Genomic DNA, 17,940 nt, shown 5'->3' with positions numbered 1-17,940 from the left:
CTCCATGCCATCTATGCCCCTGCTCAGAACTCAGCACTTGCCACACAGGACAGAAGGACGCCCTTCTTCTCCCTGGTGAACTTCTAAGGGCCTGTCTCTCTTCAGTCCTTGCCACCTCCTAGGAAAGCCCTTCTGAACTTTCCCTCCCTCCGTGAGGACTGGAATTAGGACTGGTTACCCCACAGCCTGGGAACAGTTCAGTGCTGACAGCAATTTAGCAGCAAGGTAGGGGCTGAAGAGGTCAGTAGGAGCTGAAGCTGGCCTCCCCAGAGTCAGAGAACCGAGAAGGAGCTGAGGACATGGTGTTTGGACACGGTTTGTGTAGACCAAACCGGGCTGGGGGGAGGATGGGTTGCAGTAGCCAGAGCAAGTCAGGAATGAGGTTGGGGTGCGGAGGTTGGTCCAGGCTCCCCAACCTGGGGATCCCCCAACTTCTGCTTCCATATGACCGAATCACTGTGAAGCTGTGGGCACAGGCTGCCTCAGCTCTGGCATTGCCTGTGCTGTATCAGCCCCCCAATATTTCCTGGGAATCAGTTAAACTGAGGTCTCTGGATCTGAAAATCCACTCAAGTCTGGCAGGGAAGAGGGCTCTACTGTCTCAGTGGCTGCCCTCAGAATCCCAAAACTCCCAGAGGTCCTGCTGGCCCTCAGAATGGCCTCCAGGGGGCGCCAGTGTCAATCCCAATGTTAAGCGTGGTCGCTGTGTCACGTTCCAAAGGATCATCCTGCACGCCCCGGGCTTCCAGGCCCTAGGCTGAGGTGGAATGGGGAACAGGGGAAACTGACAGGAGGGGGTAGATGAAAGGAGAACAGAGACTGTCTTGGGCAGGGATCGATCTCTCTCTCTCTCACACACACACAGACACACACAAACACAGACACACACACACACACACACACCTGCTTCTCAAACCTTGGCAACTCCTTTCCATGCCTTTGGAGTGTCTGTTGGGTCTAGGGGTCTCTCAGCCATCCCAGGTCACCTCACTACATCTCAACCTGGGGCTCAGTTTCCCTCTTTAAGACTATCATCTCGGTGGGTATTCTCCAGACCAGATGTTATTGCCTTGTCAGAATCATCCTTGGGGCAAGATCGGGACCTCAGACTGCCCAAACACCCCAGACACACCACCCCCAAATCTGAGGGCCCTCTATGAGGCAGCACTCCTTTTTTTAATTTTTAAAATCTTTTTTTTAACTTTAAAAACAAATTTTTATGTATTTGTTTGAGAGAGAGAGAGATCACAAGCACGGGGAGTAACAGGCTCCCTGCTGAACAAGGAGCCCCAGGCGGGACTCAATCCCAAGACCCTGGGATCATGACCTGAGCTGAAGGCTTTTGCACAGCCCCCACATTGACCTGTTTCCCAATCTCATCTCTGGCACCCCACACTCAGCAGCCCCCACCCCACATCCTGAGCACCTTCTATTTCCTGTGGTTCTGCATGGTGACCTGGCAACCTCATCAGGAGGCCACTGCAGTTACCCCCACATTTTCTGGGGAACCTGGGGCACAGGGGTTCACTGACACAAATGGGTCCCTGAGCAGGACTTGAACTCTGCACTGGAGACTATGGGGTTTGGCCAAGCCTGGCAGGCCTCTCCCCTCCCACTGCTACCCCTCCACTTGTAAGCCAAGCACAGCCTAGCCAGCCTGCCAGGATTCAAGTCTCTGCTCTGCCACTCACCAGCTGGTAGCCTGGGGGAGTCCCTAACCTCTCTAAACCTCAGTTTCCCCAACTGTAAAATGGAGATGATACACAGAGAAACGTCCTCCTCAGGCTGTTGTAAAGAAAAGGAATAAATCCATGGCACTGTCTTCCTGGCTAAGGGGGCTGGAGTTGCAAGGTCAGCAAGTGTGTGGAATGGGGGCTGGGTTTTGGAGGCCAAGGGCACCAGGCCCAATACACCATCTGTCCAGTGATGAGGCCTCTCCTGTAGCAGTGGCAACAGTCACACTGTGGAAACCACACATGTGGCCACAGAGGGATGGTCTGAGCAGAACCACATGTCCCCTCCAAGGTCTGAGCCCCACATCCACCCGCATAAGTGTGACCCATGCAGGCCCCCGATCCTGCCCCTGTGTGAGACTCTGCCTTCTGAACTTCTGCATCTGTAAAATGAGGGGGAGTTGTGTTTGCCCCCCTGGGAAGGGTGGGTCATAAAGGACTTCCTCTGAAGGCCGGATCTCCCTGGTGCAGGTGACTCTCACTGCTGTCTTTTTTGTCATCTTTACAGGAGAGTTAGGCCCAGAAAGGGGAGAAGTGGTAAAAAAGAGAAGCCAACAGGAGCTGCCAAAGGAGCACTAATAGGACAGAGTTGGTGGGCTCTGATGTGTTTGATGATAGATGTGACATCGCTTCCCTGGAAAGTGTCTTTCATTCATTTCCCACCTACTCACTGGATCCTGGTTTGCTGCAGGTACAAGCTCTACCTGAACACAATGCAAAGATCAGGACAATCAGGACAGTGAAACTCGAGGTAACCAGGAGACAGGGTATTGGGGCCTGATCAACTCTCAGTCCAGGAAGACTGGTCAGGGAGGGCTTCCTGGAAAAGGGGACACAACACCAGCGTGCATCATGATTTAGAGGGACCCAGGAAGTTCTGATATAATGACAGGTGGGAAAAAGAACATGTAATAAAATATAATTTAAGATAGACCTTATGAAGTGTGGGGAGAGGGGAGGGAGCTAGGAGACGGAGGAGACTGACACCCCAAAAGGAGTCAAGGTACCTATGGGGCAGTAGCCAGTGATTCGGGTTTTCCTTCTTGGAGAGGTTACTCCGGATGATTCAATTCCCACCCCCCACGTCACTCCGCCGCCCAGGATTCGAAGACTTCGGAAAGAAAGAACAGGAACAAGAATCAGACCCGGTGCGCAGCCCAGCTTGGCGCACCTCTAGGGTCCAGAGGATCCCCGGGAACCCAGACCCCGCTGGGGGCGTCCACGACTAGAAGGGCCCCCGAATGCCTCCCCCACACCCCGCGACCCGCATGCGGACTCCGAGGCCACCGGCCCGGCCCCTGACCCGGGACCGACCCCCATCTACCAGCAGGGACCCGGCGGGGCGGTGCTGGGCGCCGCGGGCTCTCCGGCTGCAGTGTCGCCGCAGCGCCGGCCCCGCCCCCGCCCGCTCCTCCCCCCCCCCCCCCCCGCGGCCGCGGCCCCGAGCGGCTCCAGAGCGGAGGCCCGCGCCGAGCCCAGGTGAGCGCCCGCCCCGGGGACCCCAGCCCCCAGGACCCCCGGCCCCTGACCCCGCCACCCCCCTCGGCTGCCGGTTCCCGGCCCCGCTGCCTCCGTGCCCCGGGCCAGCGGGTGCGCTCGCAGGTCTCGGACCCGGGGCCGGCGCGATGGGGGCTGGGGTAGGCAGCCGGAGGGGGAGAGAGACAAGCTGGGGGCCGAAGCCCCTCTCTTCCTTCTCCCCTCCTCGGCCCGGGCCCTTCCCCGCTCGCCCTGGCGCCCTACTGTGTGCCGGTCCCCCTTCCGGGGCCGCCCGGTTTGGTGAGGACACCTGGACGAGCGGGAAGGCCGCTGGAAAGGTCTTCCCAGATAGAGGGGACTGCACGTGCAAAGGCAGGGAGGGTGCGCGGGAGGCTTGCGCCTGAGCCCCGCGGGGGAGCAGGTGAGGGCGGACACCCCTCAAACTTGATTGCCATTCCGAGGAAGGCTGGAAGCCTCTGAGGGCCCCAACTGGACAGCACCCCCCCCCCCGTTTCTGCCCAGGCTGCACTGGCCTGGGGGGACGTTGTCCCCATGAATCACGACACAGGTTCCTGGTGGGTCGATAGCACTTGGGCACTGTTAGAACTTTTCAGCACTGGGTGGCTTGTGGGCGAGGGACAGCACTCTACAAAATCTTGGGGGCGCCTCCAGCTGGTCCACAATCAAGAACCTTTGCCTTTGAGGCAACAGGGCTCCAAGCCCGCCTGCACACAGTAGGCCTGGAGAAGGTTCAATCCCCAGCAAATCTCTTTCCAGGTCCAAGGCCCTGGAGGGTCTAGGACCCCTGGGCACCTGGGAAGGGAGAAACCGCCCAGACAGGGACTGGACAGCGAGTGGGGGTCCCACATTTTCAGACATCTGTGGCCCAGCAGGTGAAGCCTGAGGCCAGGCAGGAAGGAGGTGGGCAGGGCTGAGCCAGAGGAGAAGCCGGGATCTGGGGAGGGCCCCCTTGTGCCCAGGTAGGGGCCAGGCAGGGCAGGGGTGGCCAAGTCTTACAGATCTGCCTTGGTGATGAGTGGGGAAGGAGTATCGGTATGCCCAGTTGGCCTTTGGCTGTCACTGCCTCCTGAACTGTAATGGGTGCCTCTAGCACAGATAAGATCAGATGCCAGGCGGTAGATGGTCCTCCCCAACTTTTCCTCCTGTCTTCTTGGCCCCCTTGCGCTCAGGCACCCACTCAAAGCCCTTGCTGGGATCTGGGCAAGACCAAGTAGGCCTCAGCCCCACCTCAAGTTAGACTTCAGGGAGAACCTCCAGGGGACACGGGGGGATGACAGTGGGATGGACCGGGGGCAGGTCATATGTAAACAGGCCAGCCACACCTTTGTCCCAGGCCTTCCAAAGTTGAGTCTGTAAGCTGCATCTTCCGGAAGGCCCACACCCTGTCGCCTTGAGGACTCTTTGGCTGCAGGGATCTCTTTGCTGATCTGGTGACCTCTCCCCCAGCTCTGTGGCTTGCAGGGTGATATGGGGGCTTCCTGGGTCCCTGCCCATCTTGAAACTAACCAAGGGGGGAGGGAGGTAGGAGGTCACCTGGAAGGTAGGAAGCACCCTTCCTGCTGCTTGACCTTGGCAAGCCCTTGGCCTCTCAGTTTCTCCATCTGCTGTTGGATGTGATCTCAGCACCACAGGCCTGGAGGGCATTTGTGAAGTGGGGCGCTGTGTATAGGGTGGGAGCTCATGGCTGTTGGGCATGGGCTGTGTGCCTGGCCTCCCTTTCCCCCAACTTCATCAGGCCTGGGCTGGCCGCCCACTCCTGTTCACCATGGAGCTGGGTTTCCCTGGGGACCAGCGGACTGGCCCAGCCCCACCCCACCCCACCCCCTAGCCTCTCCTGGCCCCACTCACACTGGGAGGAGGGGTGGAGGCTGAGCGGCCTCTTGGACCCCTGCCCCCTCTGCCCGGCCTTCCAGGGCTGGGAAGCCTCCATCCACTGCCGGTCTGGGAGGAAGAAGCAGTGGTTGCCCCTGGAGGAGGTGCGTATCCAGGGGCTGCCAGCCAGAGTGGGGGCCAGAGCCCAGGAGAACTAAATGTCACCCCCATTGTAGGAAGGAGAAACCCCAGGATCAGGAGGGCTCTGATCTGCCTGAGGGGACCTGGGTTTGGATCCCAGGCATGGTGGCCTCCCTGAAGAATGGAGGGTCCCAGAGCTCCCAGGCTGCTGGCTTTCCAGTGGGCTGCAGAAATCAGGATTTACCCCACAAGGCAGCTGTGGGGCTGGACCTAAAAGAGAGGCTGAGGTCCGGAGCAGAGGGCCCCCTAGGCAGTAGGCACAGCCCACAGGTAAAAATGGGAGGGGAGAGTGAGGGTAGGGAGCCTGGAGGGCCTCAAAAGGGAGGTGCCTCCCAGGGTCCCCTACATGCAGTGGCTCCCAGCTCAAATGTGTGCATCTTCCGGAAGCCCCCCCCACCCCCACCCAGTCTGTCTCTATCTCTCTGTATCTCTCCCCACAACCCCCATCAAAGCCCTGGTCCCTACAGATGCCCCTTGTCTCTCCTGCAGGTCCTGGTGGCAGCTCCAGCCGGGATGGCAGCTCCAGAATCTCTAAGGGCCCTGGGGCGTCCAGCCCCACTGCCGGGGGCACCCTAGGCCTCCCACAGCCTACCATCTGTGTATCTGCCCCCCATTCATCTGTGGGTCACTCGCCATGGGTGGGTGCTTCTCCAAGCCCAAGCCAGGTACCTCCCCCCTCCTTGCCTCATTCTCTCCTCCCTCCCTCCCTCCCTCCTCCCTCCCTCCCTCCTCCAGCCACCTTCCTCCTCCCCCTCCCCCCTCTGCCTCTGAAGTAGGTCAGGCTGGGCGGCAGCCTGCTCTGAATGTTAATTCCCTGCAGGCAGGAGGGGGTGGGGGGCCTGGAGCATTCTCTTGGCCCCCCTCCAATGGGTCCCCCTCTTTATTTGGGGCTTTGGGTGCTTCTGGTGGGAATAGTAGCTGAACCTTTCTCAGAAAGTAGAAGTTAGGGTTCTTCCGGCTCCAGGATAGGGCGGAGGGGGGGGGCCTTCCCCTTAGGGCTGGGGAAGGGGGACTCTGAGGACACCCTCAGCCACTGGGTGACCCAGGGCATGCCAGTTACCTCTCTGAGCCTCAGTTTCCTTCCCTCTCTACAAAATGAGCCTGACCTCTCGAAGTTGCCATGAGGGTGGAGTGGACAGATCACAGCCCTCTTCACCTCTTCTGATGCCCTGTGTGACCTTTGGGCCGAGTTTCCCCATTTGTGCAGGAAATCCTGCCCTGCCTGGCCCAAGCGGCTCCAGCCCCAGGTGGGGGCCTCCCGGGTGCTGAGGGAGGCCTGGGTCTGCTCTCCATGGAGACTTCTGTCTGTTGGGCTCTCTCTCCAGCCCCTATTTTCCCTCTTCTCTCTTCGCAACCCTCAGGAAGGCAAAAGAATGGAGGCATGTCACAGATGAAGAAATGGAGGCCCAGAGAGGCCTCTCTAGTGCCCAGTCAGTGCCCCGCCCACCTGCCACCCGGGCCACCCTGCCCCGGCCAGCTCCCCTTATACCTGATACCCATCAGCTCCATTACCTTGGAACACATGAGCCTTTTCTCCTTTTCCTGGGTCTGAGGGAGAACTTGGGGGCAAGAGGAGACCTTTAATGCCCTGCCAGGCAGAGGGAACGCCCCGTACCTGCCTCGGGGGCCAGCTGTCCCTCCCCCCAGGCCCATGGTGTGGGTACCCAACCCTGGGCCCGATCCCGCCACCCTTCCTGGCTCCACGTATGACTTGGGCAAGTGATGGCCATTGTCTTGACCTCAGCCTTCCCCCGCACCAGAAGTGGGCAGGAAAATGCTAGCTCGTCTGGGGAGGCCAAGAGCAGAGGATACCACCTGCAGCTTCCTTTAAGGGACCTCAACAGGCTGGCCTGCCTGAGACCCCTGGCCCCCAGCTCTCAGGTCAGGAGTTGGCAGCTCTCACCGCCCCAGAGGCAGTGGTAAGAACTTGCGTTCTTGAGCCCAAATCCAGCCCTGCCCCCTTCTGGCTGTGTGGCCTCGGGCGGCTGACTTCACCTCTCTGAGCCTCTGTGTTTTCATGTATAAGTGGGGCTAACAATTTTGCCCCCCACCCCAGTCCCATGCGCATTGTTGTGCTTAGTACAGGGCCTGGCACACAGGAAGGAGGCATGGGCAGAACATTATTATCCCCTCTTTTGGGAGGTAGGCTCCCTGCTTTCAGGACTCCCCTGTAGGGCTATGACAGGAAGGCAGGAGCTTAGGCCCCAGGCACCCACACTGGGCAGGTCAAGGGTGAGGTTCAGGGAATTTCAGGGTGTGTGAGTGAGAACATTTGCGCCATAAAAGTTCAGCTGGGGTCAAGAGGGGCTACAGGGAGACCAGAGCAAGCCAAAGCTCTTTGTGCGAACTCTTTACCTTCTATCTTGCTTGACTCTGGCTTGGAGCACATCAGCACACATTCCTGAGCTCACTCCCCATGTTCCATTGGCTCTGTGTTTGTGGTAAGAAGCGTTCCGGGCCAGACCCTGGCAGCTCTCTTGGCATCTAGTCGCTTGCCTTTGATTAGGCCACAGGTGCCACTTAAAGGCCTTCCCTTTTTGCCATGGCTGCCAGGAGGCTCAGAGCTAACCAATAAAATGCTACTACCCAGCATCATCTGTTGAGCTTCTACTCTGAGTTACATATATTAAATCCTTCGGCATTCACTATCACCAAAGAGGTAGGCACTGTTCTCTGTTTTATAATGAAGGCATCTGAGGTCCAAAGGGGAGAAGGCAGGGGCCCATGGTGACATGGGCTCCTGGGAATCATGAGGCTAGGGTTCATCTGGCTCTGTGGATCAGCAGAGAACCCCTCTCCATCCACCTTTCCACTGTTGCATCTGACTTAATGGCTTCCTGTTAAGACTGCATCAGCGAGCTCCTTGGAGCCTTCTGGAAGGAGGTGGAGGATGCAAACAGTCTGGCTTGGCTGTTAACTGGGCCCCTGCCAGGCTGTTCCTGTGAGCTTCCTCTCTACAGTTCACATAGCTGGTGTCAGCTGAGTTGGGAGTATTTTCCTTTTGAATTCTTCTCAAAACATTCTAACACCATTACATAAAGTACGGAAAATGAAGGCAAAGAACCTACCCCACCCTCAACAACCCCTCCCAACCTGACCCAACACCTTCAGCATGGTGGTGGGCTCTGAGGCCCTTCCTGCCCAGCTGGAATCATGGAGCCGACCTTCACCCCTGCCCCCTGCCGTGCCTGGGCGAGGCTAAGGGCTGGGACTTGAGGATCAGGGGGTGCGGGCCTGCCTTCCCAGGCTCCAGGCCAGGCCAGGGTGGGAGATTAGCATGGCACAAGATGAGGCACATGCCGGGAATGGGCAGCTGGAGGAGGCAGCACCTGAGCTGTCCAGGTGGATGGGCAGGAGTGAGCCAGGGCTGGGAAGGATGGCGGGCCAAGGGAACCGCATAGGCAGAGGCCCAGAGGTATGACTCCATGTTCTCTGTTTCTGGAGGGTCAGGTCTGGGGTGGAGGGGATCAGAGGTGAAATGGGGAGAGGCCTGGAGGCTCCGGTGCCTTGGGAGTTGGGAGAGGCACCTCCTGCTTCCTCACTGGGCCCATGCTGTGCCAGGGGCTTAGTGTCCATCACTCAGCCCAGGAGGCCGGATTATCGCTGCTAAAAATTCTGTTTATTGTTCCCTTCTAATTAGAAAAACACCCCAGGCACATTGTAGGGAATGTAGAAAATGCAGAAAAATATAAAGACAAAAACGACAGTCTCTGGCTAACTGCCTGCTAGAGTGGGCCCCATGGGCACTCTGGGGAAGTGTCTTCTGTGTGGAGGCTTCGGGAGGTGGGCCCTGCGCCCCCTCTGCACCTTCCCCTTCAGGTGGGGTTCATGGCCAAGGCCCCAGACCCCTGCACATGAAAACATTGAAAACCCAGGGCTTGGCAAATGATGGATTCTTAAATTGGTGAGCATAGCTGTTTTAAGAAGTTGAAAATATATTGTATACATTTTTTTTTAATAATAACAAAAAAAAAACCCCTCAAACCTATGGGAAAGTTGCAAACAGAACAACAGACTGTCTGTTTGCCGTCACCCAGATTCACTGGCCGGGAAATGAGCCGCACCCAGGTTTGGACTCCCTGTTCTCACTTGAGTCAGACTCTACGCGTACCCTGCTCCTTCATGGATGTCCCTGCCATCAGGGACCATGCTGTTGGAGTCCTAGCAGGGCTCAGGGCGCCAGGGTTCTTTCCCCCACATAGATTCTTGGAGAAAAGGCAATGTCAGGGTCGAAGTGCCCCCCCCCTCACTCATTTGTTACTGAAAAAGAAAACATGCAGAGATGTAGTCACCCTCCTGCTGCCTCTGTTCTGCTTCTCCCCTGTTTTAAGGCTCTCTGCTGATGGTGCAGGGGGCTTTCTGGAAAGGTGGAGGCACGGAGGAGAACTCACTCAGAGGGCCAGTGCCAGAGCTGGTGGGGTGGGGAAGGGGGTGGACCGGGCTGGGGGGCTCACAGTGATGCGCTGCTGGCCCACAGTGGAGCTCAAGATCGAGGTGGTGCTGCCCGAAAAGGAGCGGGGCAAGGAGGAGCTGTTGGCCGGTGGGAAGGGCAGCCCCCGGGCCTACCAGGGTAACGGCACAGCCCGCCACTTCCATGCCGACGAGCGCCTGCCCGCCCCTCACCCCTATCCCAGCGCTCAGGACTGTGTGGAGGCTGCCGTCTGCCACGTCAAGGACCTAGAGAATGGCCAGTGAGTGCTGGGCCTGGGGGAGGCGGGGGGCCGTCCGAGGGCCCAAGATGGGAAGGCAAGGTGCAGGCCTTGGATGGGGTGGGCTGGGAGGCCTGGAAGGGGTCCTGACCGGCGCCCGCACCAGCCGCCACCATCGTGGCCTCTTCCGGTCTGGGCCTGCTCCCCAGAAAGCTGGACTCTGGGAAAGGGTGCCCACCAGAGGTCTGAGTGCAGCCCCTCCCCAGGATGAGGGAAGTGGAGCTGGGCTGGGGGAAGGTGTTGCTGGTGAAGGACAACGGGGAGTTCCACGCTCTGGGCCACAAGTGTCCTCACTATGGCGCGCCCCTGGTGAAAGGTGAGCTGTCCCAGGACACACAGGAGGTGGGGTGGGACCTCCCTGAAGGGTGCTTGGGTCCTCCTTGGACCCTCAAGGTCTCATCTATCGGTGGGGTCTCCTGGGCTGTGGGGAAGAGCCAGCAACTGCTGGGACACAGGGGAGAGGGGCTGTTGCTGGTGGCCCCAGCCCAGCACTGCCCTCCCCCAGGCGTGCTGTCCCGTGGCCGGGTGCGCTGCCCCTGGCATGGTGCCTGTTTCAACATCAGCACCGGTGACCTGGAGGACTTCCCTGGCCTGGACAGTCTGCACAAATTCCAGGTGGGGCCAGGCGGGCAGTGGGGTGGGAGCCTGGGAGTGCAGGGCGGGGGATGGAGTACCCCAAAACCTGGTCCTGAGCAACACAGCCCTTGCAGGTGAAGATTGAGAAGGAGAAGGTGTACGTCCGGGCCAGCAAACAGGTGAGGGTGTGGCTTGGGGCTCAGGCAAAAGGGAGAAGTGAGGAGAGCATCTTGGCCCAGGGATCAGCATGTGCAAAGGCCCTGAGGCTGGGGAACAGAGTAAAAGGCTACATGGTGGGGATGAGGCTGGACTGCAGCAGCAGGACCTGGCCTGCTGGGATGATGGCATAGGGAGGATGTCCACGACTCCAGCTGCCTTCTGCTCTCCGGCCACCCCCAGGCCTTGCAGCTACAGCGAAGAACCAAGGTGATGGCCAAGTGTATCTCTCCGAGTGCTGGCCACAGCAGCAGCACCAACGTGCTCATTGTAGGCGCAGGTTGGTGGTGGGGTTATGAGGGGCAGGGTGGGGTGGGGGAGAGGTGGTCCCTGACCCCCAGCACCCTCCCCTCAGGTGCGGCTGGCTTAGTGTGTGCGGAGACACTGCGGCAGGAGGGGTTCTCAGACAGGATCGTCTTGTGCACGCTGGACCGGCACCTCCCCTATGACCGACCTAAGCTCAGCAAGGTGGGAGGAGGGGCAAATGGGGCCCAGGCAGGGCCCAGACCCCTAGCCTCCTGGGCACAGTCAGGCCCTCTCAGCATCCTGCTTGTCGCCCCTTGGGGGTCCGGCCGGCTGCCCTCTCTGCTCGTGCCCGTCCTATCTGTGGTACCCCAGAAAGATGCGGGCTTGTTGACTTCTATCCCGCCGCCCCTTTGTGATGGGGCCCAGCCCTACCCTCCCTAGGCCTCAGGTCCTCTGTTGCAAAATGGAACAATGGCCACCTGGCCTTATCTCAAGATAGCTATCTCCTGCAGTCCCTGGACGCCCAGCCTGAGCAGCTGGCCCTGAGGCCCAAGGAGTTCTTCCGAGCCTATGGCATCGAGGTGCTCACCGAGGCCCAGGTACCGGGCCAAGGCTAGGAAATAAACCTGGGAAGGCTTAGTGGGAACCACAAGTGATGTGAGGCCATGTGGGCCCCTGGAGGTTTGGCGGGGGGAGGGGGGGGTTCCTGCCCTTTTGGCCCTGCTGTCCAGGCACCCCTGGGGCGCCCCAGGCCTGGACGACAGCACTGGATCTTCTTCCCGGCAGGCTTATGGGCACATGCAGAGATCTGCTCAGGGCTGGGACGGGAGAGCCGTAAAGATGGCTTTGAGGGGAAGGTGGTGTCTGAAGTGTAAAGAGAAGCCAGGGGGAAGGACCACCCAGGTGGCAGGACCAGCCCCTGTGGAACCTTGTGCTCAGAGGGTCTGGCAGGAGCTGGGAGGGGCAGCCCGGTTCAAGTCCACACCCAGGCCCACACTCTGGCCGGTGGGGTTACAGGTGGTCACAGTGGATGTGAGAAACAAGAAGGTCGTGTTCAAGGACGGCTTCAAGCTGGAGTACAGCAAGCTGCTGCTCGCACCAGGGAGCAGGTGGGGGGGTGTCTCCCCGTTGTCCCCTGCTGGACGCTCGGCAGGGCACCAGCCGGGATGGGAGGGCTTGGGGTGCCGGGAGCCCCTCACTGATGCTGGCCACGACTCAGCCCTAAGACGCTGAGCTGCAAAGGCAAAGAGGTGGAGAATGTGTTCACCATCCGGACCCCTGAAGATGCCAATCGTGTGGTGAGGCTGGCCCGGGGCCGCAACGCGGTGGTCGTGGGAGCTGGCTTCCTGGGTGAGCAGCCAGGGCTGGTGGGGGTGATGGTCTGTGACGGCTGGTCCCGGGGCACTAGTGGCCCTGGGAGGTGCAGGGTGCCAGCCTGCCATCCACCACCCTGGCTCCAGGGATGGAGGTGGCCGCCTATCTGACTGAAAAGGCCCACTCAGTGTCCGTGGTGGAGCTGGAGGAGACACCCTTCAGGAGATTTTTGGGGGAACGTGTCGGTCGTGCCCTCATGAAGGTGAGCCCACCCCGGCACCCAGGCCCTTAGAACCCCAGGCACCCAGCCCAGGCCCCTGGCCATGCTCTCTTCCATGGCCTTCTTGCCCACCTGCCCTGACAGATGTTTGAGAACAACCGTGTCAAGTTCTACATGCAGACAGAGGTGTCCGAGCTGCGGGCCCAGGAGGGAAAGGTGGGCCCTTCTTCCCCCCTCCCTCCCCCCTGTTCCCAGGAGCTGGGCTGACCTGTTCACCCACGCCCCCTCCCCACAGCTGAAGGAGGTCGTGCTGAAGAGCAGCAAGGTTGTGCGGGCTGACGTCTGTGTTGTGGGCATCGGTGAGTGGGTGGGCAGGCGGGTGTCAGCGAGCACCTGCACATGCTCCAGAGTGGCCTTGGGCCAGGCCCTTCCCCTCCCTGAGCCTCAGTCTCCACATCTACAAAATGGCCCCCCCAACAGTTCCCACTTCGCAGGGCTGCCGGGGAGTGGGTGTCGCACATGTAGCCAGGGCTTGGCACGGAGGACGTTCCCAATGACCACTGCCCACAGATACCTCCACGGCCTGCCCCACGGGGGCTGCAGGACAGAAACAAGCCTCTAACTGGGCCCTGCTCCAGTTGAGGTGCCAGTCTGGGGAGGGACAGAGCTGGGAGGTGGCGGCATAGGAGCTGGGGAGGTTTGGCATGCCAATCCCCCCTTCCGGGGGGGGGCTTCGTGGAGTCTCTCAGAGGAGGTGATAGCTGAGGCTGGGTGGGAGGCATGGCAGTCTGCCGGGGGGGGGGAGGTCCACGCAGAGGGGACAAGGACACATAAGGCGGCAGGGCGGGCAGCCCATTGGACGATAGGTCTGGGGCTGGACCACGGTGAGGGAAGGGTGTGGGTCATGGAGGACAGTGAAGCGGGAGAAGGGAGGGACCAGGGAATGGACATGGTAGCCCCTGTCCTGTCAGGTGCGGTGCCCGCTACGGGCTTCCTGAGGCAGAGCAGCATCAATCTGGATTCCCGAGGCTTCATCCCTGTCAACAAGGTGGGGCTGGGCGGGGCGGGCAGGGTGCTGGGCTGGGGGTGGTGGCAGGTCCAGGCCAAGGCCCCTGTCCCACCCACAGAGCCCCGGGGCCTCTCCCCACAGATGATGCAGACCAATGTCCCAGGCGTGTTTGCAGCTGGTGATGCTGTCACTTTCCCCCTGGCCTGGAGGAACAATCGGAAAGTGAATATCCCACACTGGCAGATGGCTCATGCCCAGGGTATGATCAGCCCCCTGGCAGGATGGGGGCCCGGAGGCTGAGACCCTGGGACAGCCTCCCCCAGGCCCACCCCCCAGTTGTTGGCCTTGGGTCCTGGTCTCTGGGTAGCCTTTCAAGGTTCGGTGGTGGCCTGTCTGACCAGCTGGCTGACACAGCAAGCCCTGTGGCCCATCCATAGACATTCCCCCCGCCCCCGTGCCCTCAGGACACCCCCTCCAGCTAGCCACAGTGTCCCACCCACCCCATCCTTCCACCAGCCTCTCCTTTCCCTTTTATCCTCACTAACCTGTGCAGTCACCCAGGGAGAGAAAGGGATTTAGTAGGATATGGGCCACCTTCCCATTCAATGTTTCTGTCTCCTTTGGGCCTCTCGACTGGTTCTGTGAACCCAGTTGCTTCATGCTGGCCCTTGGGAGGCAGCCACCTGGGCCTGGAAACTGGGCTTAGTGGGGAACTGAGTGCCCTCCCCCCCCAAACACTTGGTGGTCACCAAGGCCTGAAGCCTCACTTACTGTGCATACCTGGTCTGGGTCCCTAAGATGTACATGCCAGCAAGTTGGCTGCCTCATGGGGAGGACCAGCAGACTCCCCTCACTGACCTCTCCTCCCTGGCTTCACATTATCTGAGCATCTGCTGCCAGAAATCCCATTCCTGGTACCAATTTCTGTTCAGGTCCAATGCCTAAAGTTGTTGCTGGTTTTAAGGAACCAAAGGCCAAGTATAATTAAGGTTTAACTGGGAGGGTCTAGGAGACTCTCACAGACATCCAACTACCAGGTCCAGGGGGGCCTCATATGAACTGGGAAGCCACGCATGCTATTCTCTGGGGCCCTGGGTGTGGCTGTCATCCCTGCTTCCCCGGGTACTTGGGCCCCATTCTCCTGCCCTCCTCTTCATACCTGATGTGTCTGATTAGTTGTGTGCCCACCTGAAACGGTGGGCAACCCCACAACCCCACAGCCCCAGGAAGCAGACCTTCCAGATCTGGGGCACTTCATCCAAATTCTCTGAGAAGCGATCTGAGTGACTGAGTAACTGGCTTTGAGCCAGGTGTCCCCTCTGCACCGATCAGCTGCAATCGAGGGTGGGCAGTGGGCTGAGCAATGATGCATTACTTGACCTCTGGGGAGGAGAAGGAGGGGGAGTAGCCCCACATGTCAGAGGTCCCCAGAGAGCTCTGGCAGGCAGCATAGGGGTGGTGAGGGCTAGGGTCGGGGCTCTCACAACCCTGGGTCCTACAGGGCGGGTGGCGGCCCAGAACATGCTGGCGCAGGAAGCGGAGATCAGCACCGTGCCCTACCTGTGGACAGCGATGTTCGGCAAGAGCCTGCGCTACGCGGGTAACGGAGGGGCGCCTGACAGGGGCGGGGCCAAGAGCATTTAGGGGTGTGGCTAAGGTGTTAGCGGAGTGCAGGGGTGGAGCTTGGAGGCTAGGGCGGGGCTATGAGCATCCTAGAGGGACGTGGCCACGTCCGCAGTAGGAAGAGCAAAAACTGGTTGGGGGCGGCACTAAGGACCACCTAAAAGGACAAAGGGAGCGGGGCCTGGCGGGGGGTTCAGGGAGGATTTAGGAGGGCACAGGGCGCTGACCTGGCGGAGCCCCATCCTCTCCTGTTCGGCCCACAGGGTACGGAGAAGGCTTCGACGACGTCATCATCCAGGGGGATCTGGAAGAGCTCAAGTTCGTGGCTTTTTACACCAAGTGAGAGCAACGGGGTGGAACGCGGCGCGAAGCAGCGGGAGCTCGGTCGGGAAGGGGAGCTCATCCCAGAGGAGCTCTGCTCCAGGGGAGGGGACATACCTGAAAAGTGGACCGAGCGGCCAAGGGAGGCATCTAGGCGGGAGACCCTCCAAGGACAAGTGAGGAGGCGGGGTAGTATTAAGCCTAACAGCCACGCATTGAGGCAGGACATTTTATCTTCAGGACACTCTTTCAGGTGGGTGTTGTTGACTCCCACTTTACACCGAGGGAGGTCACACAGGTAGAGAGTGGTGATCCCAGGACTTACACCGAGGGAGGTCACACAGGTAGAGAGTGGTGATCCCAGGACGGGAGCTCAGCCCTGAACTCCACTGAGGAGGAAGGCTGGAGCCTCCATGGCCTCTAGCAGGATCCCCAAGCCCATGTTGGGCCAAGCAAAGCAAGGAGCGCTGGGTGCTCAGGATATTCCTGTTGCCCTGGGTAAGATCCCTCTCTGGGCCCCAGCTGAAGAGGAGTGCGTCAGGGTCTCCAAGAAGGAAGTTTACTGCTGGGCAGTCCTCAGGCTCAGTTACTCTGTCCCTGCAGAGGCGATGAGGTGATTGCTGTGGCCAGCATGAATTACGATCCTATTGTCTCCAAGGTAGCTGAGGTGCTAGCCTCCGGCCGTGCCATCCGAAAGCGGGAGGTGGAGTGAGTGTGGGCTTCAGAGGTCTGGTTGTGGGGGGGGGAGGTCCCCCAAGGGACTGGCCCTTGGTAGCCATCCACTCCTGTAGCCCTACAGAGCCCTCCCCCTATTCTTGGTCCACATCAGTCTATGGGGCATCAGGACTATGGGGTGGTGTGGGACAAGGGTTGTGGTTTACGAATGGGCTGGTTATTTGTGCTCTTGGGGAGAAAGAAGAAGGGAAAGAGGCTGTGTCCCAGGGCAGGGCCAGTGCTATGGGGAGGGGTCAAAACCCTTGGTCAAAGCCACTGCTTGGGCAGTCACCTAGCCTGGGACACCCAGCTGGATTTGGTTGTGTTGGGACTGGCAGAAGCTGCGGGGGGCCAGGGGGGGAGAAGGCAGATAGTTATGCCTCTGGGGACACCCTGCACAGAGATGTTGGGTGGTTGTTTGGTGTCTGGGGGACACCTCACCCCAGGATGGTGCCAATGGGAGTCACCCTGTGGGCTCGAACTGCCTACAGAGAGGCTCCCTCCCCTGCCCAGGGACTGGGGAAAGCTTGGAGGCCACGGTACAGGGGTAGGCCTCAGGCTGGAAACAATAGAGAACCAAGCGGGAACATGATAAATGACATACTCTCTCCCTGGCCTTCTCTCTCTCTCTCGCCTTCGAAAAGGCTGTTTGTGCTGCACAGCAAGTACGTGGTCCTCTGTCCTTCCTGTTGACCATTCTGAGCCTTTCCCATCTCAGCCCAGAGCCTGTACCCCATGGACTTCCCCTCTCTGCCCAAGTACCCATTCCTGCTGGGCACCAGGACCTGGCACAGAGCGGGGCCCCTGCTGTCCTCAGGGATCACCTGTTCATGGTGCCGAGCGGGTAACCTGCTGTCTTCTACCCTGACTCCTCCTCCCCTCATTCCTGCAGGACCGGCGACATGTCCTGGCTCACAGGGAAAGGATCCTGAGCTCGCATGCAGCAGACTTGGGCAGGCACGCTTGGGCACCAGGGAAAGAGGCCAAGCTCTGGGGGCAGGTGCCAACCTTCCATTTCCCAGGATTCCCCAGGGCAGAACCTGAGCCTTCCCAGTGCTTGCCTTCGGTTGCCTGGCTCACCTCCAGAGAGGCTTCTGCTACCTCCAGGAGATGCTTACCCCCCCCAAGGCCTCAGCTGCCACTGAAGGCTGGCAATGGAGGCAGGACAGGCCTATCCTCTTCTCCCTCTCTTGATACTGGTCCCCTGCAGGACCCGGCAGCATATTAGATATTATCTTAAAATTAAAACGCACACATTTGCAGATCTGTGTGACTTCCATTGTAATTGGACAGACACTCATGAGGGAGAAAGCACAACCACACAATGCTCAGTGCCACACCAGTTTGGCCTATGAGCACTCAGCGGAGGTAGCAACTGATTCTGGCCCTGGGGTTAGGGAAAGCTTCTCTAACCAGAGTCTTGGATCTGGATTTTGAAAGAAGCGCACTCCAGGTAGAAGGGATAGCACGTGCCAAGGGTTTGAGATGGGAGGTGCTGCTTCAGAGGTCAGAGGCAGCTCGCGCTTGGCAGTTTGGGGGCATGTGCCTACTTATGACTGGAGGAGCTGGGTCCTGAGACAGCCCATGCTTTTCACGGCAGCCAGAGCTCCCTGAATCCCCATTTCGCAGGTAAAGAAAATGAGGCTCTGCTAGTAAGTAAGAACGAGAATCAGGAGCCTCTGTGCCACTCTGCCTCCCAGTCAAGAGGAATGCCGAGGGGGACACGCAGGGGGCAGAAGTGGGGGCGCA

General features: G+C 59.6%; 1 protein-coding gene across 1 annotated transcript; it reads left to right on the top strand.

Moving 5' to 3' along the window:
- Positions 1-3,170: 3,170 nt before the first annotated feature.
- On the top strand, positions 3,171-17,385 carry AIFM3 (AIF family member 3). Its single transcript, XM_028094946.2, has 20 exons — positions 3,171-3,212; positions 5,733-5,908; positions 9,721-9,934; positions 10,159-10,268; positions 10,458-10,567; positions 10,663-10,707; positions 10,928-11,024; positions 11,100-11,212; positions 11,503-11,589; positions 12,008-12,099; positions 12,210-12,340; positions 12,451-12,566; positions 12,669-12,740; positions 12,820-12,883; positions 13,496-13,572; positions 13,675-13,792; positions 15,035-15,133; positions 15,420-15,495; positions 16,081-16,185; positions 17,084-17,385. The coding sequence occupies exons 2-20, from the start codon at positions 5,878-5,880 to the stop codon at positions 17,121-17,123; spliced, it is 1,797 nt and encodes a 598-aa protein (XP_027950747.1). The 5' UTR covers positions 3,171-3,212; positions 5,733-5,877; the 3' UTR covers positions 17,124-17,385.
- The last annotated feature ends 555 nt before the right edge of the window (positions 17,386-17,940 follow it).

The sequence above is a fragment of the Eumetopias jubatus genome, unplaced genomic scaffold (genome assembly GCF_037043125.1).
Source record: "Eumetopias jubatus isolate StellerSeaLion01/CBP00866 unplaced genomic scaffold, mEumJub1_p1.0 scaffold_16, whole genome shotgun sequence".
NCBI lineage: Eukaryota > Metazoa > Chordata > Mammalia > Carnivora > Otariidae > Eumetopias > Eumetopias jubatus.
Note: the sequence above shows the minus strand (reverse complement) of the source record. Positions and strands in the feature narration are given on the sequence as shown.